The sequence below is a fragment of the Ursus arctos genome, unplaced genomic scaffold, assembly GCF_023065955.2.
Source record: "Ursus arctos isolate Adak ecotype North America unplaced genomic scaffold, UrsArc2.0 scaffold_9, whole genome shotgun sequence".
Taxonomy (NCBI): Eukaryota; Metazoa; Chordata; class Mammalia; order Carnivora; family Ursidae; genus Ursus; species Ursus arctos.
Window position 1 is genome coordinate 54,338,863 of NW_026623111.1, and position 21,930 is coordinate 54,360,792.

General features: G+C 36.0%; 1 protein-coding gene across 3 annotated transcripts in view; it reads left to right on the forward strand.

Moving 5' to 3' along the window:
- MOB1B (MOB kinase activator 1B) overlaps window positions 1-21,930 on the forward strand; it is a 96,932-nt gene that overhangs the window by 68,800 nt on the left and 6,202 nt on the right. For all 3 annotated transcript variants that reach the window (XM_057309832.1, XM_057309833.1, XM_026510005.4), the window contains 4 exons: window positions 9,448-9,614; window positions 13,582-13,675; window positions 16,878-17,011; window positions 19,278-19,441. In XM_057309832.1, the coding sequence (XP_057165815.1) occupies window positions 9,560-9,614; window positions 13,582-13,675; window positions 16,878-17,011; window positions 19,278-19,441 (447 nt within the window). In that variant the 5' untranslated portion in view covers window positions 9,448-9,559. The remainder of the gene's footprint in view (window positions 1-9,447; window positions 9,615-13,581; window positions 13,676-16,877; window positions 17,012-19,277; window positions 19,442-21,930) is intronic.

The window sequence follows — 21,930 nt, forward strand, 5'->3', positions numbered from 1 at the left end:
GCTGTTTTGCTTTGGAAAAAAAGAAAAAGAATCTTATTATTACAAGGAAGTGTTTATTAGCTTTTAAAGTATGATTAAGTTACTTTAAACTATGGGAAGTTATGGCAACCTATTCAGTTATTTAAAAATATATATGACTGTGTCACAGAGATGAAATGTACAGTGTTGAGAATATAGTCAATAATTTTGTAATAACATACGTTGAAAGATGGTGACTACACTTATTGTGGTGAAAAAATATATATGAATATGTCACAGAAATGAAAAGTACAGTGTAGAGAATATTGTCAACAATTTTTGTAATAATATATGGTGAAAGATGGTGACTACACTTATTGTGGTGAACATTGAGTAACATATAGAATTGTTGAATCCATATGTTGTACACCTGAAACTAATATAACAATGTATGTCAATTATATTTCAATAATAAAAGTATAAAAACTACTTCCTCCCTTCCCTCCCCCTCAGTGGGAGGAGTAAGGTTGCTTAAAATTACTGAAATGCCTTGCTTTGATTGACCAGTTTTTATTTTATTTTATTTATTTATTTTTTAAAGATTTTATTTATTTATTCGACAGAGATAGAGACAGCCAGCGAGAGAGGGAACACAAGCAGGGGGAGTGGGAGAGGAAGAAGCAGGCTCCTAGCGGAGGAGCCTGATGTGGGGCTCGATCCCAGAACGCTGGGATCACGCCCTGAGCCGAAGGCAGACGCTTAACCGCTGTGCCACCCAGGCGCCCCTGATTGACCAGTTTTTAAACCAAGGTTTACGGGCAAGACTGCAAAGGGCCCAAGATTGAAAATGAAATTTTGATACCAATAAAAGGTGAAAGATTTATACGATCTGAAGAGAAACCAGAGTATGAAATTTTGATATCAGGATTAGGAAGTAACCCCAATCCATCTGCTACTTCCTTTGTTGCAGTTAAAATCTTTTAGAACTGTTGTGCCAAATAAAGACAATAGATCAGTTTTTTTCTTTAATATTGGGAACAGCTGTTCCTTGCGATGAGAACAATTTTTTCTCCCCTTTTAACATCATTTATAAGTAAACATTTATTAGGTATCTTTTACATCCCAGGTCCTGTGTTAGGTACTCGGGATTCAAGGGTGACTAAGACATGATCTATATTCTTGACTAACATTCTAGTGTAAAATGCAAACAAATAAGCAAGAGAAGGAATGTTTTAACCCTTTATGGATTAGTATAAGTGTGGAAGTAGAATTGCTGTGGTCCCAAATTTATATGTTGAACTCCTAATGCCCGATGTGATGGTATTAGGAGGTGAGGCGTTTTGGAGGTGATTAGGTCATGAGGGCTTCACAGCTTATGACTGGGGTTAGTGCCCTTATAAAAAAAACAAAACCAAAAACAACAACCCACAGAGTTCCCTAGCCCCTTCCACCATATGAAGATTCAGTGAGAAGCAGGCAGCAACCGCGGAAGAGGGCCTTCACCAGTACCTGACAGTGCTGGCACCCTGTTCTTCAACTCTCAGTCCCTGAAACTATGAGAACTAAACTTGCATTATTAGCTACTCAGTCTGGGGTATTTTGGTACAGTAGCCTGAATAGACTAAGACAGGGATAAAGTGAGGGTTGGTGTTTTATTTATACATATTCATATACATATGCGTATACAGACATGTAAATGTGTGTGTACATATAGTCATTCATTACCTGAACATTTTAAACCTGTCAGTTCCTATGCTGCAAATATGCCGCTACCTTAAAACTAAGTTGCTTTAAATGTATTGTCATAATAGTCCGGCATAATTGGTGATTACTGATCTCTAGTATACTATCTAAAAGAGAACGAACACAAGAATACATACATAAGGTATTTTAGCTACTTTAAGCTACAGTGAAGCACAAGAGAGAATGGACAGTTTTTCCTGGGAGGTTAGGAAAAAAAAAATTATGAAAGAAGTGATGTTTAAGCTCCCTAGATGTTTCTTGGTTGAAATACCAGTATATTTGGAATTACTGCCAAATCAATTGCTAAATTGATGTTCATTCTGAGCTCTGCACAAGCAAATTTGAGTTTCTTCCTTTGAACAGCGCATCAAATTGTATCACATTCTGAAAATGGAGTCACTGCTGTTGCATGGAAATCATCCAGATGTTTGACTCTGGGCACTTCCTAAAATCTCTTGTGATTTCAGTACCTGTTTACTGACTGGAATAATGAACTCAGTGCCAGGCAAAGAAAACGGCAGCCTGTATACGATTCAAAAGTTCAGAGGGTGTTTGGAGATGAGTGATTAAACTTTAGTGTCTTCGCCTATAGTTGAGATAATGCATCAGATCACTTCACAGGCGTACAAACTAATTGACCTTTGTGTGTGAAGTGCTTTATTATTTTCTAAGGATTAGATTGTGAAATGTTATGAGGCATTAAATAGTGAACTGACCAACCCTCTGTCTGTTCTTATGTGAAGTCACTGAGTTATACTTTATGAAGTTGTAAGCGTTGTGAACCTGCTTTACACTGAGAGGCAACCCAGTTATCAGTTTAATATATTGGTGAAATATTCCCTAATAATGTGTTAAAGAGCAAGATGTTAAAATACGGAAGAAAACTTTCCATGACTAAAGATGTTTGGGAAGCCCTGGGCTAAATCATAAACAATTTTCTTTACTACTATAGGACTTCTTATAACTTGTAAAATACTCATTTACTAATACACTAGTGCATCTTTTGGCCTTGTGCTAACCAGCGAAGGTAGCAAAATTATTAGTTACCTTTAATCTGATCTTTCCTCTGAACCTGAGTCTTGTAAATACAGCTGCCTATCTAACATACCCATTTGAATGTCTGATAGCTATCTCAAGTTAATATGTCCAAAACCCATCTCCCGAAAGCTATCTCAATAAATGGCCCATCTTCTACTTGAGACATAAACCTAAGAATCCTTGATTCTTCACCACTCTCCACAAATCATGAAATCCAGTAGTGAGTCTTGCTGGTCCTATGTACAAATATTGGAATCTCTCCTTTCCATCCCCACCATGAGAGTTGGGATCTTGTCTTTCTTGTTCAATGTCGTGTCTCAGGGCTTAGAAGAGTGCTACTTAGAACAAAGGTTAGAGTATGTTATTTGGAAGACAGAGGGCAAGAGTGGATAACTGGATGAAAGAAACTGACTTACCGAGGTGGTGAGGAGCATTATTTTTTAATAACAAAGATTATTCTTTGAAAAATCTAAAAAATGGAACTATAATTCACACACCATAAAACTCATCCTTTAAAGTGTACAGTTTAGTAGATTTTAGTATATTAACAAAGTTGCACGGTCATCCTGGCTATCTAATTACAGAACATTTTTATCACACCCAAGAAGGTTTCCCAGAAGCAACCTTGTGTCATTAGTAGTCACTCTTCCATTTCTTTCTCTCCAGCCCCTATTTTCTTTCTCTATGGATTTACCTTTTCTGGACATTTCCAGAAATATATATGGAGTCATACAATATGTGATACTACAGATTTTGTGTCCATGTTCTTTTCACTAGCATAGTATTATCAAGATTCACTCATGTAGCATATATCAGTGGGCATGTTCTAAGCTAGGTTTTTTAGACTTTCTCTGTCACTGTATCTCATCAACATTTTCTTAAGAGTTTTTCTTTTTTATTTATTTGAGGGAGAGTGAGAGCTAGAGAAAGAGCGTAAGCACACACAGAGGGAGAGAGAGAAGCAGACTCCCCACCGAGCAGGGAGCCCCACACGGGGCTCGATCTCAGGACCTTGGGAGCATGACCCGAGCCAAAGGCAGATGTTTAACTGACTGAGCCACCCACGTGCCCCAACATTTTTTTTAATCTATTTTTTTAAATTGAAGTATGATTGACATATGGTATCCTCCTAGTTTCAGGTGTATTCTCATCAGCTTTTTAATCTTACCAGAATTCCTCAATTTCTGATCTGCTGATAGCCTTCTTTCTTGCTTTCTAGCAATGTTAAGTACTTTTTACTTTCCTAACATTAATGATAACAGCAATAGTACCACTAATAATAGTGACTTAAAAAGAATGTTAGACATGGGCACCTGGGTGGCTCAGACGGTTGAGCGTTCCACTCTTGGTTTTTGGCTCAGGTCATGATCTTGGGGGTTCTGGGATAAGCCCTGTGTTGGGCACCGTGCTTGGCAGGGAATCTGCTTGAGATTCTCTTTTTCCCTCTGCCCCTTCCCCTGCTTGTGTGTGTGTGTGCTCTCTCTCTCTCTAAAATAAATAAATAAATCTTTTAAAAAGAGAAAAGAATGTTAGGTTGGCAGAAATGTAAGTAGGTGTGTTTGTTCAGATTGCTAATTTTCTTGAATGAAGGTGGTCTTTTTGATACAGCTTTTAGCCTATAGCCTGTAGCTTTGTTATTTTTAGAACGTGTTCTACCTGATTTTGGTAATTTCTAACATTTTTTGCTGGTACATATCTGCCTTTCTGAAAACATCAGTATGTTTGGCATCCTTCTGAGAGAAATTGCTCTCTGGTGGGATTTTATTTTTCCTTAATGGTAGTACTAAATATTCATATAAGTTAGAAGAGATATCAGGAGAGGAAATGGAATTAAGTAGTTTGAAGATGGTTTTAAAACTCTGTCAGTATGAATTAGTCTTGTGCTTTTTCATAAGTGGCTTGATTAAACTATGGTGATTTAGGAAGAAAATTATTAGAAATAATTGGATAGAAGATAAAGGTAAGCATCATGTCGTCTTCGGTAGTGGGTAAAAGAATGGGCTTTAAAGATTTAAATCATAGATTTAAGTCCTGGCTCCTTCATTTAACACTCTTATAATCTTGAGAAAATTATTTAAGTTCTTTAAGCATCAGTTTTGTTATCCATAAAATAAGGAAAATAATAGCCTGTACATCATAGAGTTAAAAGGATTAAATGAGATATTGCTTGTAAAATACTTCTGAGCACAAAGCCTGAAGTAAATATTAGCTAATACTAATCATCATCATTACTATCCAGATGTAGGAGTTCTTAGTCTGAAGTTCACTGGAACTGTCAATTAACAAGTATTTATCAAGTACCTGATCTTTAGTATTGGACTTAGACCTTTGGAAGGAACTAGCTACTGATGTGAATATCAGGTTGGTATCTAGAGGTGGAGCAAAGAGAACAAATATTACTGGAGTTCTTACCATAGGGTTCAGTAGTAAGGTAAACATTATTATTCCCATTTTATAGATGAGGAAGCTGAGGCTTGGTAATATTAAGTAACTTGTTCAAGATAATTGACATGTTCTTCAGTGTCAAAATATACAGATATCTATTCTTCTAATCCTTTCTAGTGCCCCTGTTTTGAGATCTCTGTGTATCTCCCCCCTGCCCCATTTCCTTTAGCCTTAAGAGTCTCCTGTCCAAATTTGAAAGTATCAACTTCATTAATAGTTGGATTGGACAATAAAGGTTTAAAATTAAGGGTAATAATGGATGTGACAGTGTTGAGATGGCATGAAATGGTTTATGGGAATTAACCTAGTTGTTACTATGGGGGTTAGTATGTTCTTTAGGTTCTCAAAGAGGAAATAACTAATGCTGTTGAAACTTAAAAAAGGTAGATTAAAATGGATAACTAATTAATTATAAGGGAGGTTGGTTCAGGGTTTTCCCTTAGGACTCAGTTGTTTGTCAAACCAACCTGTCTTGCTCTAGAAATTGATTGGCCTTCCGATTTGAATAAGAGGACTGACCAGGATAAACAGTCCTGAATCCTGGTCATTTATTTGGAATGAAAAGACCTCAGGGTAATGCCATGAATTATCAATACAACTCCCTTATATGTAATGTATCATTCACATTTTAATCAGCTCCAAATTCTCATAAAGTTATGATACTGTGTTAGGAGCTGTACAAGAATAATTAGCAGTAGAATCCTTGTCCTCTAAGACTGAAAATGTGCATAGCTATTTTCATACATTGTTAATGGGGTTGTAAAAGGGTACAGCTTATTTGGGCAAAAAATAGGTCTGTATAAAATTTAAAAATGTGAATGTCTTTAAATACAGCAATTTTATTTTTAGTGATTTATCCTTCATATATGCGTGTGCAGGAGGATGCGTACTGCAGTGTTGTTTGTAATAACAAAAGACTGGAAACAACCTAAATGTTTATCATTAAATGACTGATTAAAATATATATTTATATAAGGAAGTTCTATTCAATCTTAAAAAGAATAAGTTAGATCTACTTTTATTTTAATATACAACCATCTCCTGGATATATTAAGTAAAAAACATTATTTAGTATAGTATAGCATGCAACAATTGTGTAAAAACAAAAACAGGCCCAAATGTTCTTGGCCTTGTTTAGACATAGACTCTCTGAGAGGGTATATAAGGTACTTCTTCTGAGATTCTTCTGATACACAGATTTCTTCTGAGGAGGGCAGGGTGGGAGGGTAACATACTTTCTGTTACTGAAAATGTTTTTGAATATTTGCATCAAATGTCTTAAAATCCCATGTGAGATATATGCATTTGGCCATACATTGTTATTATAAGAGCTTGTACTCATTGATGAGGACTTTTGTGTGTATGCTTTCATATTTGTGTTTTGAACTTGAGGACTCTGTTGGTTTTTTGACCTACGAATGGGGAGCAGTACTGACCACCCCTTCCAGGGTAGGGTGGATACTGGTAGAAGTTTCAGGTTGAGCAAGCTGAATATGGTTTTTAAAAAGAATATTTTAAAAATATAGAGTATTGAAATGGTTAGGTTATTCTGCCTGAATAAAGCAGAAGGGTTAGAGAGAAAGAAAATTAAAGGACTTGAGGACATTTTGGAACTTGAATGTACATGGAAAAGAGGAACAGAGAGAGGAGTCGATAGTTTGCAAGGAACTAAAATCATTTTATAAACATTATCTCATCTCTTAAATTATACCCCTTTGTAAAAAGTTATTTTCCAGACTTTCAAAAAACAAAATAAATTTAAGCCCAGATGATAATTTGTGGTTTCCTAAGGAACATAAGAAGAAAATAGCAAAATGAGGAATAGAACCCTGTTTTCTTGATTTCCAGTCTAGCCCCACAATTAGCATTAGATGACCTGAACCTTGTTATGGGAATAGCATCAAAAAACAAAACAAAATTTTTAAAACTTCTTTTGTAAACTTGATGTGTAAAAACATTAGTTTTCAAACTAAGGTTATATTTTCCCCCCTCCAGTCTTAGGAGAAAAGGGTAGGAATGGTGGTTGAATCCAGCTTTGGATATTGCTCTACCATTTCCTTTGTTAACTCTGTCATTCTGGTTCAGAAACAGGAAGGACAGTGAGAAAAACTAGCACTTTTATTTGGACAGCATTTTACAGTTTTAAAAACTTTTTCACATGTATTTTCTCATTTTGCAGCAGATCTGTCATACAGGTAGTGGTGATGTTTTGTTACTTTTATTAGGCTTTCACTGTTTAAGAAAGAATAGACTCAAGAAAGTTGGGGTATTTGCCGAGATAACGTAGCTGGCCCTCACAATTGAACTCAGATTTTTTTTTTCTTTCTACTCAAGAATAAAGTCTTATGAAGTAGATTTACTTAGCTTTGTGGAAGACCAATTCTGGATGGAGCATCATTCAAAAAACATTTGGAAGCGTAACATTTTGTGGCATAGTGATTCAATAAACAGATGTTTTTGGAGGGCCGGTGAGGCTTTGACCCTCCTTTGAGTGTAGGCATAACTGATGTCCTTGTAGCTCTCATGTGTGCTCTCAACCCTTTTCCAGAACAGCGTGTCCCACCCTCAGTTGCTGTGTTAGTCTGAAGAGTGGCTAGTTAAAGGGAGTGTACTTAACTTACGCCCTGCCTGAAGACATGCGCCAGATTAGTCATAGGAGAGTTATTTTTGTAATTAATCACACATAAATTAGTGAAATGTCTTTGTTGTTTCTCACGCTAAGTTTTGATAAAGGGTGAGAAGAGCAGGAAAATGAAGTAAGTCTCAAGCTTAGTGTAGCCATAATGATCTTTTCTGTGTTTTTATATTTTAGAGATGCTGGGAGAGAATTTGGTGTTTAATGCATTATCTGATTAAACTGAGGAAGAGTTTGTGCACTCTGGTGTTGGTCCAGGGCCTGACGGTGTCTAAATTTTGACATTTGGATTTAGTCTGAGAGCACTGGAAAACCACTGAGTGGTTTTAAGCAGAGGAGTAATGTCTGATCAGGGCTTTTAGAGACACCTTGACTGTTAAGTAGAGATAACCTGACAGGGAGAGGGGGCAGTGTTAGAGTTGAGGAACCTCAATTTACTCCAATTGAACACCTGAGAAGAGACCGGTTTAAATGAGAATGCCATTGCCTTAGAAATGAAAAATAATTGTCTTTTGAATTGGATATTTGGGTTGACTGGTAAATTCTTAGTTTATCTCAGGCTCATCAGTACTTTTTGAAAGCACATCAGGTGACTATAATATGTAAGCAGCATTGAGAACTACCCTTTATCTTGGGGAAGATAGGAGAGGTCATGGGATTAAGCTTGGGAGAAGGGGGTAGTGGTGAAAAGCTATATAGGGAGCTTGGAAAATGTAACTATTGTTCATCATTCTTTTTGGAATTCCCCTTTCATATTTATAAGCTCACATGTCTGAATGTTTTGGTGGTATGGATTTAGTAACATTAAACTTTGCAGAGTTCCCACTTACCCAGTCTCCTCTAATTCTTCCTTAACTCTTCCTTTTTTATATGAAGAGAAGAAAAGGGGGAGATACTGAGAAGGGATGACTGGGATATAATATAGTTTGATAAGAATTTGATAGCATTAACAGAAAAATCCATCTCTTAAAAACTGTTAAGACCATTTCTAAGACTAGGTTCATTTGACCCATTTAAAAATGCATGTGTGTATCTACACGAATTCAGAAATTTGAGCAAGTCAACCATATTAATGTGTAGCTACTTACCTACCTGCACATATGGAATTCTGGAATAAGATTGCTGGTGCTTCCTCTAATTGGGCAGAACAAGTAGCTTCTCTTTCTCACTGTAGGATTTTTGTGTTTTATTGACATAAAACTGTATCTTTAATGAAGGAAATAAATTATTTGTATTAGAACGAGAGACTTAATAAGGGTGAAAAGGAATAAAATGACTGAAAACAATCACGAAGCACTTTTTTGTTTTTATAGACTACAACCTATAATCCTGAATCATTAATTTATTGCAAAAGACTGGATTAATTATAGCTAAAAATTCTCTTTCTCCTTGGGAGTTGCAATAGGGAATGTAGAGAAGGTTTGTAGGAGTTTTGGGTATCAAACACAGTAGCTGCAACAGTTCTTTTGCTGGGATTTAATGTAGCCAGTACAATTTAGGGCTATTTATTTGTGGACTTTAGGATTACCTCAATGTTATTTTATTCAGTAGTGCAATGTAGTATACTCAAACTCTGTTGAAAGTCGTGCCGTAAATACTGAGGTTCTTTTTTTCTTTTCTATTCATAGTGGTAGCCGCTCCTCTAAAACGTTTAAACCAAAGAAGAACATTCCAGAGGGTTCTCACCAGTATGAACTCTTAAAGCATGCAGAAGCCACACTTGGTAGTGGCAATCTCCGGATGGCTGTCGTGCTTCCTGAGGGGGAAGATCTAAATGAATGGGTTGCAGTGAACAGTAAGTAGCCTGTTTCTAGTTAGGCTTTAAATTAGGTTAGTAGCCTCATTGTAGGTGAGTTTTGGGATGTTGTCTGTTCAAGGATCTAGTTATCAACCTAATGCCACAGTTATAGTGGTACCTCAATACACTTTAGCCTTTATGTTATTTTATTTGTGAGTATGGAGTTTTATGAAATTTTGTCTCCTGTTATAATGTAATACAAGGCATAGATTTACCATCTTCAGTAGAAAAATAATAACAGCAATATTTATGGAACACTAATTCTGTGTCTGACCCTCTGTTATCCTTTCTACGTAGATTATTTTTATTTCATCTTATAGCCTCACAATGTAGGTACTATTGTTATTTCAGGTTAATATAGATAAGGAAGGTGAGACAGATCAGTAATTTGCTTAGGTCATACAGCTATCAAATGTTAGAACCTGGGCTCAAATATAGAGCTTTAGAATTTTAGAGACTACACTTTTTTTTAAGTTTTTATTTTAATTCCAGTTAACATACAGCGTTGTATTAGTTTCAGGTGTACAATATAGTGATTCAGCACTTCCATGCATCGCCCAGTGCTCATCATGACAAGCAGAGACTATCCTTTAGCCACTATGCTAAATTGACTCTTTCAGTAGCATACTCAGTTATTTGTCTACATTATGCTTTTTTTTTTAAAGGCAATTCAATAACGATCTTATGAAGTTAGTAAAATATGTTTATGAAATACTCTTATTTTTGCGTAGACTTTCTAAAAAATTTTAAATCCAGTGTAGTTAATATACAGTGTTACATTAGTTTCAGATGTACAATAGTGTTTGACCAATTCTATACACTACTCAGTGCTCATCGAGATACGTGTACTCTTAATGCCCTTCACCTGTTTCACCCGTTCCCCCCCACTTCCCCTCTGGCAACCACTAGTTTGTTCTCTATAGTTAAGAGTCTGTTTTTTGGTTTGTCTCTTTTCTTTGTTTTGTTTCTTACACTCCATATAGGAGTGAAACCATATGGTATTTGTCTTTCTCCGACTGGCTTATTTCACTTAGCATAATACTCTCTAGATCCATCCATGTTGTTGCAGGTAGCAATATCTCATTCCTTTTTGTCACTAATAGCCCATTGTGTGTGTGTGTGTGTGTTACCTTCTTTATCTATTCATCTATGAATGGACACTTGGCTTGCTTCCATATTTTGGCTGTTATAAATAATGCTGCAATAAACATAGGGGTGCATATATCTTTTCAAAGTAGTGTTTTTGTTTTCTTTAGGTAAATAACCAGTAGTGGAATTACTGGATTATATGGTAATTCTGTTTTTAGTTTTTTGAGGAACCTCTGTACTGTCTTCAGTGGCTACATCAGTTTGCATTCCCACGAACACTGCATGGGGGTTCCTTTTAGCCACATCCTCGCCAACACCTGTTTCTTGTGTTATTGATTTTTAGCCATTCTGACAGGTGTGAGGTGGTACCTTATTATAGTTTTGATTTGCCTTTCCCTGATGGTAAGTGATGATGAACATCTTTTCATGTGTCTGTTGGCCATCTGTATGTCTTCTTTGGAGAAATGTCTGTTCATGTCTTCTGAATTTTTAATAGGATTATTTGTTTTTTTGGGTGTTGAGTTTTTTAGTTCTTTATGTATTTTGGATATTAACCCTTTATCAGATATGCCATTTGCAAATATGTTCTCCCATTCAGTAGGTTGCCTATTAGTTTTGTTGGTTGTTTTCTTTGCTGTGTAGAAGCTGTTTATTTTGATGTAGTTCCAATAGTTTATTTTTTATTTTATTTCCCTTGCCTCAGGAGACATATTTAGAAAAATGTGGCTCTCTTCTGTGTCAGAGACATTACTGCCTGTGCCCTTTTCTAGGATTTTTATGGTTTCATGTCTCGCATTTAGGTCTTTAATCCATTCTGAGTTTATTTTGTGTTTGGTGTAAGAAAGTGGTCCAGTTTCATTCTTTTTCATGTAACTGAACAATTTTCCCAGCAACATTTGTTGAAGAGACTTTTTCCCATTGCATTACTCTTTTCCTGCTTTGTCAAAGATTAATTGACCATATAATTGTGGATTTAGTTTTGGGTTTTCTACGCTGTTCCATTGATCTGTGTGTCTATTTTGGTGCCAGTACTATACTGTTTTGACTACTATAGCTTTGTAATACACCTTAAAGTCTGGAATTGTGATACCTCCAGCTTTGCTTTTCTTTTTCAAGATTGCTTTGGCTATTCAGGATCTTTTGTGGTTCCATACAAATTTTAGGATTGTTTGTTCTAGTTCTGTGGAAAATGCTCTTGGTATTTTGATAGAGATTACATTAAATCTGTAAATTGATTTGGGTAATATAGACATTTTAACAATATTTGCTCTTCCAATCCATGTCCTTTCAAGACATTCCTATTTCTTTGAGTCATCTTTAATTTCTTTCATCAGTGTTTTATAGTTTTCAGAGTACAGGTCTTTCACCCCTTTGATTAAATTTATTCCTAGGTATCTTCTTATTATTGGTGCAATTATACATGGGGTTGTTTTCGTTCTTTCTTTGTTTGTTCCTTCCTTCCTTCCTTCCTTCCTTCCTTCCTTTTTTTAAGAGAAAAGTTGCATGGGGGGGGGCGAGGCAGAGAGAGAGGACAAGAGAGAATCTTAAACAGGTTCCACACCCTGAAGAGAGCCCAGTGTGGGGCTTGATCCCACAACTCTTGAGATCATGACCTGAGCCCAGGACAGGAGTCAGACACTTAAATGACTGAGCCACCCAGGCACTCCAGTGGGATTGTTTTCTTAATTTCTCTTGGAAGAAAGCATATTCGTTTATAGTCAATATGAATGAATGTTGAAAAACCGAAATATTAGGATTGTTATTACTACACCAAGATTATTATTACCAATAGGTAAATTTAATAAGATTGTTACAGGAGTCAATATAAAAATCAGAAATAGCATCAAAAATATGAAAAACCTAGGAATAAATCCAGTGAAACAGAAAACTATACTTTATGATTAATACTTTTTGTGCTCTTATTAAGAAATTTATTTGTGGAGGTAAGTCAGGGGATGAGTGAAATAAGTGAAGAGGATTAAGAGCACACTTAATGTGATGAGCACTGAACAATGTATAGAATTGCTGAATCACTATATTGTACACCTGAAACCAGTACACTTCTATGCTTGCTGTTTCTTCTATACTACCTGTGTCTGGTCTCCATTCTGTTCCATTAGTCTGCTAAGACCACACTGTCTTATTCATTGTGCTTCATAAATTTTGATGTTCATCTTGTTCTTTAAGAATATGTTGGATATTCTTAGCTCTTTGCATTTTCAGATACGTTTTAGCTTTTTTTGATGGCCGTGGAATGGCATCCCACTATCATTTAAATTTGCAGTTCCATAATTACCAATCTCTTGTGCTTTTTGACCGTTTGGAAACTTCTTTTGTTAAGTGCTGGTTCAAAACTGTCTCACATTTTTCTACTATGTTGTCTTTTTCTTTTTAATCCATAGGAATTCTTTATATATTTTGAATACAAAATCTTTTTCTTTTTTAAGAGAGAGTACGAGTGGGGATGGGGAGGTGGTGGGGATGGTGGGAGAGGCTGAGGGAGAGGGAAAGAGAGAATCTTAAGCCAGAGCTCAATGAGCCCGATGTGGGGCTCAGTCCCAGGACCTTGAGGTTATAACCTGGGCTGAAATCAAGAGTTGGATGCTTAACTGACTGAGCCACCCAGGTGCCCCCAAATTTTTGTTGGCTATATGTGTTGCAAAGAATTTCTCCCACTCTGTGCTTGTTTTTTTTACCCTCCTAAGGGAGTCACTTAATAAACAGAAACCCCTAATTTCTGAGTAGCCAAGTATTGTGATTTCTGTGTATGCTTTTCGCCTCTTCTTTGTAGAGGAAAGAACATGATAAATCTAGGATTCTGCTTGAGTAAAATTGAAGTTTAATTTTTTACTTATAACCGATACCTTCTTTGCAGCTGTGGATTTCTTCAATCAGATTAATATGCTTTATGGAACAATAACAGATTTCTGTACAGAGGAAAGTTGTCCAGTGATGTCAGCTGGCCCAAAGTAAGACATGGTTTATGATCAATTCTCACTTTTACTTAAAAGTTCTTAGATAAGAAGAAAGTTTCTGACCATATAATTTCTCTACTTAGCATCTCCTTCAGTGGTTCACTAATGACTGATATATTAAGTTCAGGTTTCTTAGCCAGAGCATTATGGCCCTCCTTGTGTAATTCTCCTTCTTCCTTTCCTCTGTTTGCTTATGAATCTCCTCTGGTCTATCCAAACTGGATTACCGCAAACACCTTACTATTCCCTCCATTGCTTACACTCTGAAAGCTTGCTCATTCCATTATTTTCTTGGATATTTTTCTTCTCTTCCATCTCCCTCCAATCATTATCTGGTTATATTCCAAAAAATTTTACCCATCTGCAAGCCCCACATCAAATCCTTCTTTCTTATGAACGATTTGATTTTTTCAGACTAGATCTGATCTATTTAACTTTTTTGTCTTTGTGATTACATATCTTTGTTATACTATTTATACATGTCTTATTTAACCTATTAGATTCCCTCTTCATTTAAATCCCTTTTGGTGCAAGAACAGTGCCTGCCACCTAGTTAGCACTTGGTAAATGTTTGCTTGGATCAATAAACCTGGGGGTGGTCTTGGGGACCCCTGACACAGTCTGTCTGATGTTTCCTTATGACCATATTCAGGCTATGCATTCTTGGCAGGACACCATAGAAATGATCATTTTTTTCTCAGAGGATCATATCAGGGGGCACACAATGTCAACCATCCCATTGCTGGTGATGTTAACCCTGATTACTTTATCATCTTAGTGTCTGCAAGGTTTCTTTACCTCAAATTTGTCATTTCCCCCCCTTGAAATTGACTAGTATTTTACTGTGAGGTTTTCTCATGTTATACCAATATCCTGTGAACTAGGGAGAATTACTGTCACTTAGAATACTGCTGTGATCACTTTCTCCACAGAAACCTTATCTAAATAGCTGGTTAGGAAGAATGTATGTAATTCTTCAAAAGTAACAGGCATAGGATCGCTTTAAAGACACTATAAAAACAAAAAATGATCTTCCTTTTCTTCTTCCTTCTGTTCTTCCATCCATCCTTCCAACTACCTTTCTTCCTTTTATTCTTCCCTTCCTTCTCCTTCCTTCCCTTCTTCCACCTTCCTTTCCACTTACCCTTCCTCCCTTCCTTTTTATTTTAAGAGTCTTAAGTTTTGTCCATTGTTAATGCTGAGAAGACACAGTTGTCCTCATGCTTTGCCATCTTTAGCAGAAGATGCTTGGGATTGTACCGAGGAGAGGCATTTGTTAGTAGCTTAGTACTGGCCCCTTGCGAGGTGTTATTGAGTAATGGCTCAGAGAATTTTGTCAGTTATTATTTATTATTATTATTAACCAAGAAATGATGAATATTTTGCAGTTTGTATTTGATAAATTCATACCATGATGACAGAAATACATTTCAAAGAGAATGGTCTGTCAAAAGTGGAACAAAAAAAAAATGTGGGCAAAATAGAGTTACAAGATGAAGTCATCTTAAGTATAAACTTGACAAAAGAAGAAGAATGGATCAGGAAATCATAGCTATATACTGTAGAAGTATAAGCAGTGTATAATTTTATTTTTCAAAAAGTTTTTGGATATTGAAAGTTAGTATGCTTAAAAAAATTCAGAATATTGAAAATGATTTTTAGGTCAACTGGGTCTGCTTTTGATTTTTGCATTTAAAAATGAGTATGTAACACCTGATCACTAACAAAATGAAAAATATGATTGGGAGGAAAGGCAAAAATGTTAAGGGTTCTTAACATGTGGGAGAAAACATGGATGAGTCCCTGTCTTTAAGTGAAGAGTAATGATGCTGGAAGTTCTACCATTCATTGTCTCTGTCTCCTAAGAGGATCAAATAAGAACAAGCTTGTGTCACCCTCAGAATTTTAGTTTCAGATTAGAAAGGATCCCTTGACTGTGAAAGTGATTAAGCAGTGGAATAGAATGCCAAATGTTGGGGAATCTCCTCTTGAAGACATTCAAAGTAGACTTGACAGTCATCCCTGTTGCCCAGGGTTGGCAATGAGGCATGCTGTTAGAATGTTTTTTCAGGTGTATCGTGTTAAGGTTTATTGTTCAGGTGTAAGTAGTTATGATTAAATGGAAAGCTTCCTTATTTAACCTGTCAAGATCATTTTCATCATTTAAAATACTCTGTAGTATTTTTCCATTATATTTTTCTTTCACCTTCTTCATTAGACTCACTGACCTATCATTTTGTCAGTTCAAACTGGAACAAGGTTAGAATAACAAAATTGATTCAAAGAGAGAAGCTAGGTAGTAGAAGTAATCTTCTCGAAACTAAAATACAAAATGATTGTTCAGTTTAGAGATTTTTATGATTTGGAGTTTCAGCTGTGTGCTTATTCCTTATCTTAAAAATCAGGTTATGGTTTTGTGTGGGTGTGGGTGTATGTATAACTCTATTATCATTCTTGTCAAACTATTTTTACCTACTCATTTACAAGCCCATCTCCCCTACTAGTCTATTTTCCTTGACAGTATGGGAAGTGTCTTTCATTTTCGTGTCCCTTGGTCAAGAACAGTATTTCTCAGGTAGTGGGTACACATTAAATGTTGATTATACCAAAGGATAGTGTTCTGTTAATACCCAGGTCCTATAGGCATCTTTATTTGGGTTGCCATTTTTCTTTAAAGGCATATTTAGCTCCTCAACCAGAAGTACTCAGATATTGACTTATTCTCTTCGTGCATGTTACTTTGGAGTTTCCATGTCATTCTCTATCCTTAACCCCAAATTTAAAGCCCCAAGTTAAAGAATTGTATTGCATAAGGAGAAATGTTTTTCAAAGAAGAAAAACAACCATAAAAATTAAAGATGGTTATCAGAGAAGTGGAGAAGTGGCAAGTTAGCTAGGTTTTCTACTATGGCAGTGTATGATTCTAAAATATAAATGCTGTATATAAAGAAAAGCTTACAACAAGTGAGTTTGATGGGGCCTGCTTAGTTTGGATCATGATAAATGCAAAATAGTCCAGTAACAGTTTAAAGGCTCTAAATTTAAATGCCAGGTGCAAAATATCTTTAGAGGAGCAGATTGTTTAAAACATGTCCTGTGTACGTTCATAATATACATACATATATAATATAAAAATATGCCCATTTTGTATAGGTATATACTGATATTCTGTGTGTCTATTATCTTTCCAATACAGATACGAGTATCATTGGGCAGATGGAACAAACATAAAGAAGCCTATTAAGTGCTCTGCGCCAAAGTATATTGATTACCTGATGACTTGGGTTCAGGACCAGTTGGATGATGAGACATTATTTCCATCAAAAATTGGTATAATTGTTTTGTATAATTAGAATCCATTATGATTTATCTAATTTTATGTTTCTGGAGCTTATTGGCTCTCTGTTCCAGGAACCATACTAGACTACCATACCTATCAAAATATTTCTAACCTTATAATTTTAAAAGTGTCTTATCTTTTTCACACCGAGTTTATCATGAACATTAAGTGCAAACCCCCTCTAATTTTAAACAACGAGAAGATTAGAGTATCTTGGATAGTAACAGAATTTGGCCTTTGTTACAGAAAAAAGAGACTGAATAGTGGGTAGGCAGGGAGTATCATCTGCCTGAGTTATATCCATTTCTTGTTTAGGGAAGGAGTTTATATGACTTATATCCAGTTTTACAGTATATTTGTGGCAGAGAGGGAGTTTGAATTTATGACGACAGTGTGAATCTTAACAGTGTGAAATCAAGCTAGGTGAGAAGAAAACAAGATTTGACTGGTTGGCCTGTTATCTACTGAGTGACTTTTGCTTTTTTATATTTGCTTTTAAGGAAATTATATTTTCTTTCAAGTGGAAATTGTTTGCATCTAGATAATTCATGTGATTTTACCCTCTCAAACTTCTTACAACTTGTGTTTTCTGAAAAAAACAATTTTTTCTTCTTTCAACAACGTTTTGAGTATATTTTATGCTTTTAGAGTTTGAAAGAAGGGTATGGTGGAGGAGACAGCAATGTAAATAGTTGCTGTAATTATGGATTGCTTTAGACACATTTATTGAATGTTTTAACAATACTTTGGAGCCTTTGTAATAAAAGATCTGTTTTTCAGGACTGCGTTACTTACATACATCAGAATCATTTTGGTTAAGTGCTATCCCCTTATCTTTTATCTCCTATAATATATTTTATTACTTTTTATTTTGACTGAATTTTAGGCTTAGAAAATTTGCAAGAATTGTGCAAAGAATCCCTGCATATCCTTCTTCCAGATTTTTTTTCTTCTTCCAAATTTTTTAGTGGCTAACGTTGTACCACATTTGTCTTCTCTCTCCTCCCCGCAATTTCATGTTTTCTTTTTCCTGCACTGTTTGAGAATAAGTTGTATGTATGATGCCCCTTTATCCAAATGTGCTTCATTATTCATTTTCTTAGAAAATCACAGTATAACTATCAAAATCAGGAATTTAACAATGATACAATACTGTCGTCTAATTTACAGATCTTCTTCAGATTTTTCAAATGTTCCCAACAAATGTTGACATTTGTTTTCATTCACTTGTCATGTTTCTGTAGCTTTCTTTAGTATGGAATATGTGTGCTTCAGTCTTTTTTGGTTCTTCATGACATTGATCTTTTTGAAGAGTATAAGCATACTAATTTATATAGTGTCCCTTCCTTTTGGTTTGTCTTATGTTTCTTTGTGATATATATATATAGATCTATATCTATATCTATATCTATATATATATATATAAAATCTGTTTATCTTATATACCTTCTATAGGTATATCTAAAACTTTTTTTAAAAAGTTATCTCTACACCCAACATGGGGCTTGAACCTACAACCCCGATCAAGATTAGGAGTTGCATGCTCTACCGACTGAGCCAGCCAGGCGCCCGGTGACCTATAATATTTTTAAATGAGTGGCAAGCAATGCGATAACACTGAATCCAGAAGTATTAGTATTTGGCTTGTGTTTACCAGTCTGAGTCATTTAGCCATTTTAACAAAGGACATGGAATTTTGTATTTTTTTCTAGTCTTATATTTGTTTAATGCTGTAAAAGTGCTCTTATTCATAAAAACAATGAACCTCATTGAGAGGGACTGCATCTAATTTCAGAATAAATGTAGACCTGGAAGGGTAATGAAATAATTTCCATAGAGAAAATATAAAAATATATTGCAAACATTGTAAGCAAAACTGAACATGGTTAATACATTGTTTGGATTCAGCAAAAATTTGTATTGAGACTTGATGTTAAGAAATCTGAGGATATGAGTGTGAGTTTTAGCTTCATTACCATCTTAGGCATAAATTTATTTCATTTTAGTAAAGTAGTAGGTAAATAAGAGGCTTAAGGGTCTTGCTAATGTCTAGTTCTTATCCCATGGAAATTTTGAGGTTTATTTTCATTCATGATATGTTGAGAACTTCTGAAAAGTACAGTGGGTATTATTAGTAATTCACAAATACTTCTTTTCAGCTTTGTCTTGTAAATTTATGTTGCCATTTGTTGACAAACTCATACTGCCTTGTTCTTGTCTCTTGTTAATAGAGGACGTTGTTTATCTCTTTATTAGGTGTCCCGTTCCCGAAGAATTTCATGTCTGTAGCAAAAACAATACTCAAACGCCTCTTTAGGGTTTATGCTCACATTTATCATCAGCATTTTGACCCTGTGATCCAGCTTCAGGAGGAAGCGCATCTCAATACATCATTCAAGCACTTTATTTTTTTTGTCCAGGTAAGTTGAATTAGGAGGCCTTTTTTGCTTGATAAAACCAGTTATCAGCAGAGTTCCAAGGTAAATCCTGCATCCGTACTGTTAGGATAAAATCTGCCTTCTCTGTCTAGTCTTTATCCTCTTTTATACTTGCCATGATGACAAGGCCTTTTGTTTCTGAATTCCGTTCATCTCCAAGTTGGTGGCATGCAAGTCTAAAATGGATCTGAGAGGTCTTGCCTTGAATTTGCTTCATTTAACAGGCTATATGGAGGGACTGAATTAGGAATCTGGCTAGTTTGGCAGGCCTATAGATGAACTTGGTACCTTTAGCATATTAGCATTCCTCCTAATCGTCTTAACCCTCACTTCCTGTTTGCCCTAGATTTTTTTTTTTTTTTTTTAGCATATTCTGGCCTGGAAATGGACTTTGTATATAATACCTTTTTTTCCTCCTTTTTAAAACCATGTTCTGAATAATTTTTAAGTTAGGTACTACTCATTATATACAAAGATGAAAAAAAGTCCCAAAGAGTATTGCTATTCCAGAGGTCCATTAGTCTTTTTTCTGACTCTTCTTCCTTCTCTCTTTAGTGCTCAGAGGTGTAGACTAGGAGAAGTTGGATATTTTCATCCTGCTATAATAATTAGGCCACTAATAGGCAGGCGTGAAAAAAGAGGTGGAAATGTTTAAGCTGACCATCTTTTTTTTGGTGGAGGTTGAGAGGGTAGATGATAGGCAGAAGTCCAAGTCTTGAATCTGTGTAATTTTTTTATATATCTGTGGACATATAAATGCCATCCCCTTACCCCGTCTCCACTAAAGAAAAATGTATCTATTTTCCCTCGTTACCTGCCTCTCATACTGAACACACACATTTTGTGTCTTCATTTCACCTATACAAACACATTTTAGGAGATCTTAACTTGCCAAAAGTACTGCTCGGAGCAGTTACTTCACCATGGTATCCCATCTACAGAATGGGTGTCCCACCCACAGAAACAAAGAGTGTTATTTCAAAGTTTGATTCTGTGCTTTGGTTTAGGCAGAATATGATTGCCAATGTTCAGGTTTTAGTGATTTAGGAGAGGATATTCTTCCACCAGAAGGGTTAGTTTTATCTTACTGTATGATCTCATCTTTTTTTTTTTTTTTAAGATTTTATTTATTTATTTGAGAGAGAGACAGAAAGAACATGAGCAGGGGGAGAGGCAGAGGGAGAGGGGAGGCGGACTCCCTACTGAGTGCAGATCCCATCACATGATGGGGTTTGATCTCAGGACCCGGACTGAGATCATGACCTGAGATGAAATCAGATGCCCAACCAACTGAGCCACCCATGCACCCCTGTATGACCTTATCTTAAAGTACAGTGTTATCTCTCAACTCCTAGCAAATAGTAGGGGATTGATAAATACAGCATTTACCACATCTGAGCCTTTTTATATCTCAAGACACTGTGACCTTCTTAAAGGTAGGTAGGTCCATTAGTTATACAGTCACCCCTTGACTGAGCAAGAGGGGCCTCTGCCCTGGGCCTCACTATTTAGAGAACCCTATTCTGACCCTTCTTTAGCTGTACTCCCTGCAGTGTAAGGGACCCATACGGCAAAGAACATACCTCCCAGATTCCACTGGTTTGTGCTTAGGTACCTGACACGTCAGAATTTCCTTTCCACATGGTCCCATTTGTATTTCCAGCATCAACATGGATCTTATCCTTGGGTCCATTCTTTCAAGGGAAGGTCATATCTCTGACATGTGTACCTCTAGATTTAGGGGGTAGTCAGATGGCAGCAATTTGTGAGGGTGTGTGGCAATGGCCTATATAAACCAGCCAGGTGTCACACTCCTACAAGTTAGGTCCCTTGGAGTGCAGGGTGGAGCTGGGGGTTGGAAGATCAGGGAGGTTTGCTGAGGGTCAGGGACAGGCTCTCCTCATGTTACTTCTTTCCAGTGCAGAATCCTGAGGAATTTTGAGAATTCTAAATTTGAATCTGTTTTCCTGGTCACTATGAAGGCACATTTGTCAAGGCGGGAAAATAGAACATGTTTTACTTAACAATGTATTAGCTTAATGTAAAATTAAATAGTCATATGATATATATCCATTTGTGTTCTTAGTCCAGATCCCACAAAGCTTAGGGGTAGGCTTGCTCTTAATGCCCTTAATGCTTGCCCCCACTATTTACTGTAGTGGTTGGCATATGATCATGTTAATAAATGAATGAAAATGGGAGCTCAGAATGCCCCACCATGGCAGAAGATCAAAGTATATAGATAGTCAATATTTATTAGCCTTATAATTTTATAGGACAAGGGAATCTATTCAGAATTGAACTTTAGCATGATGGGTGGAATTTCTAAAGAAGCAAAAATTGAATCCAGGCTTTCTAATTTGTTTCTTATAGGATTTTATTTATCATTGTGGATTCCATATTACTCAGTTATTCTCATACCCCATTTCATGATAGCTTGCAGGTGTTAACTCTTTCACTCTTCTTATAAT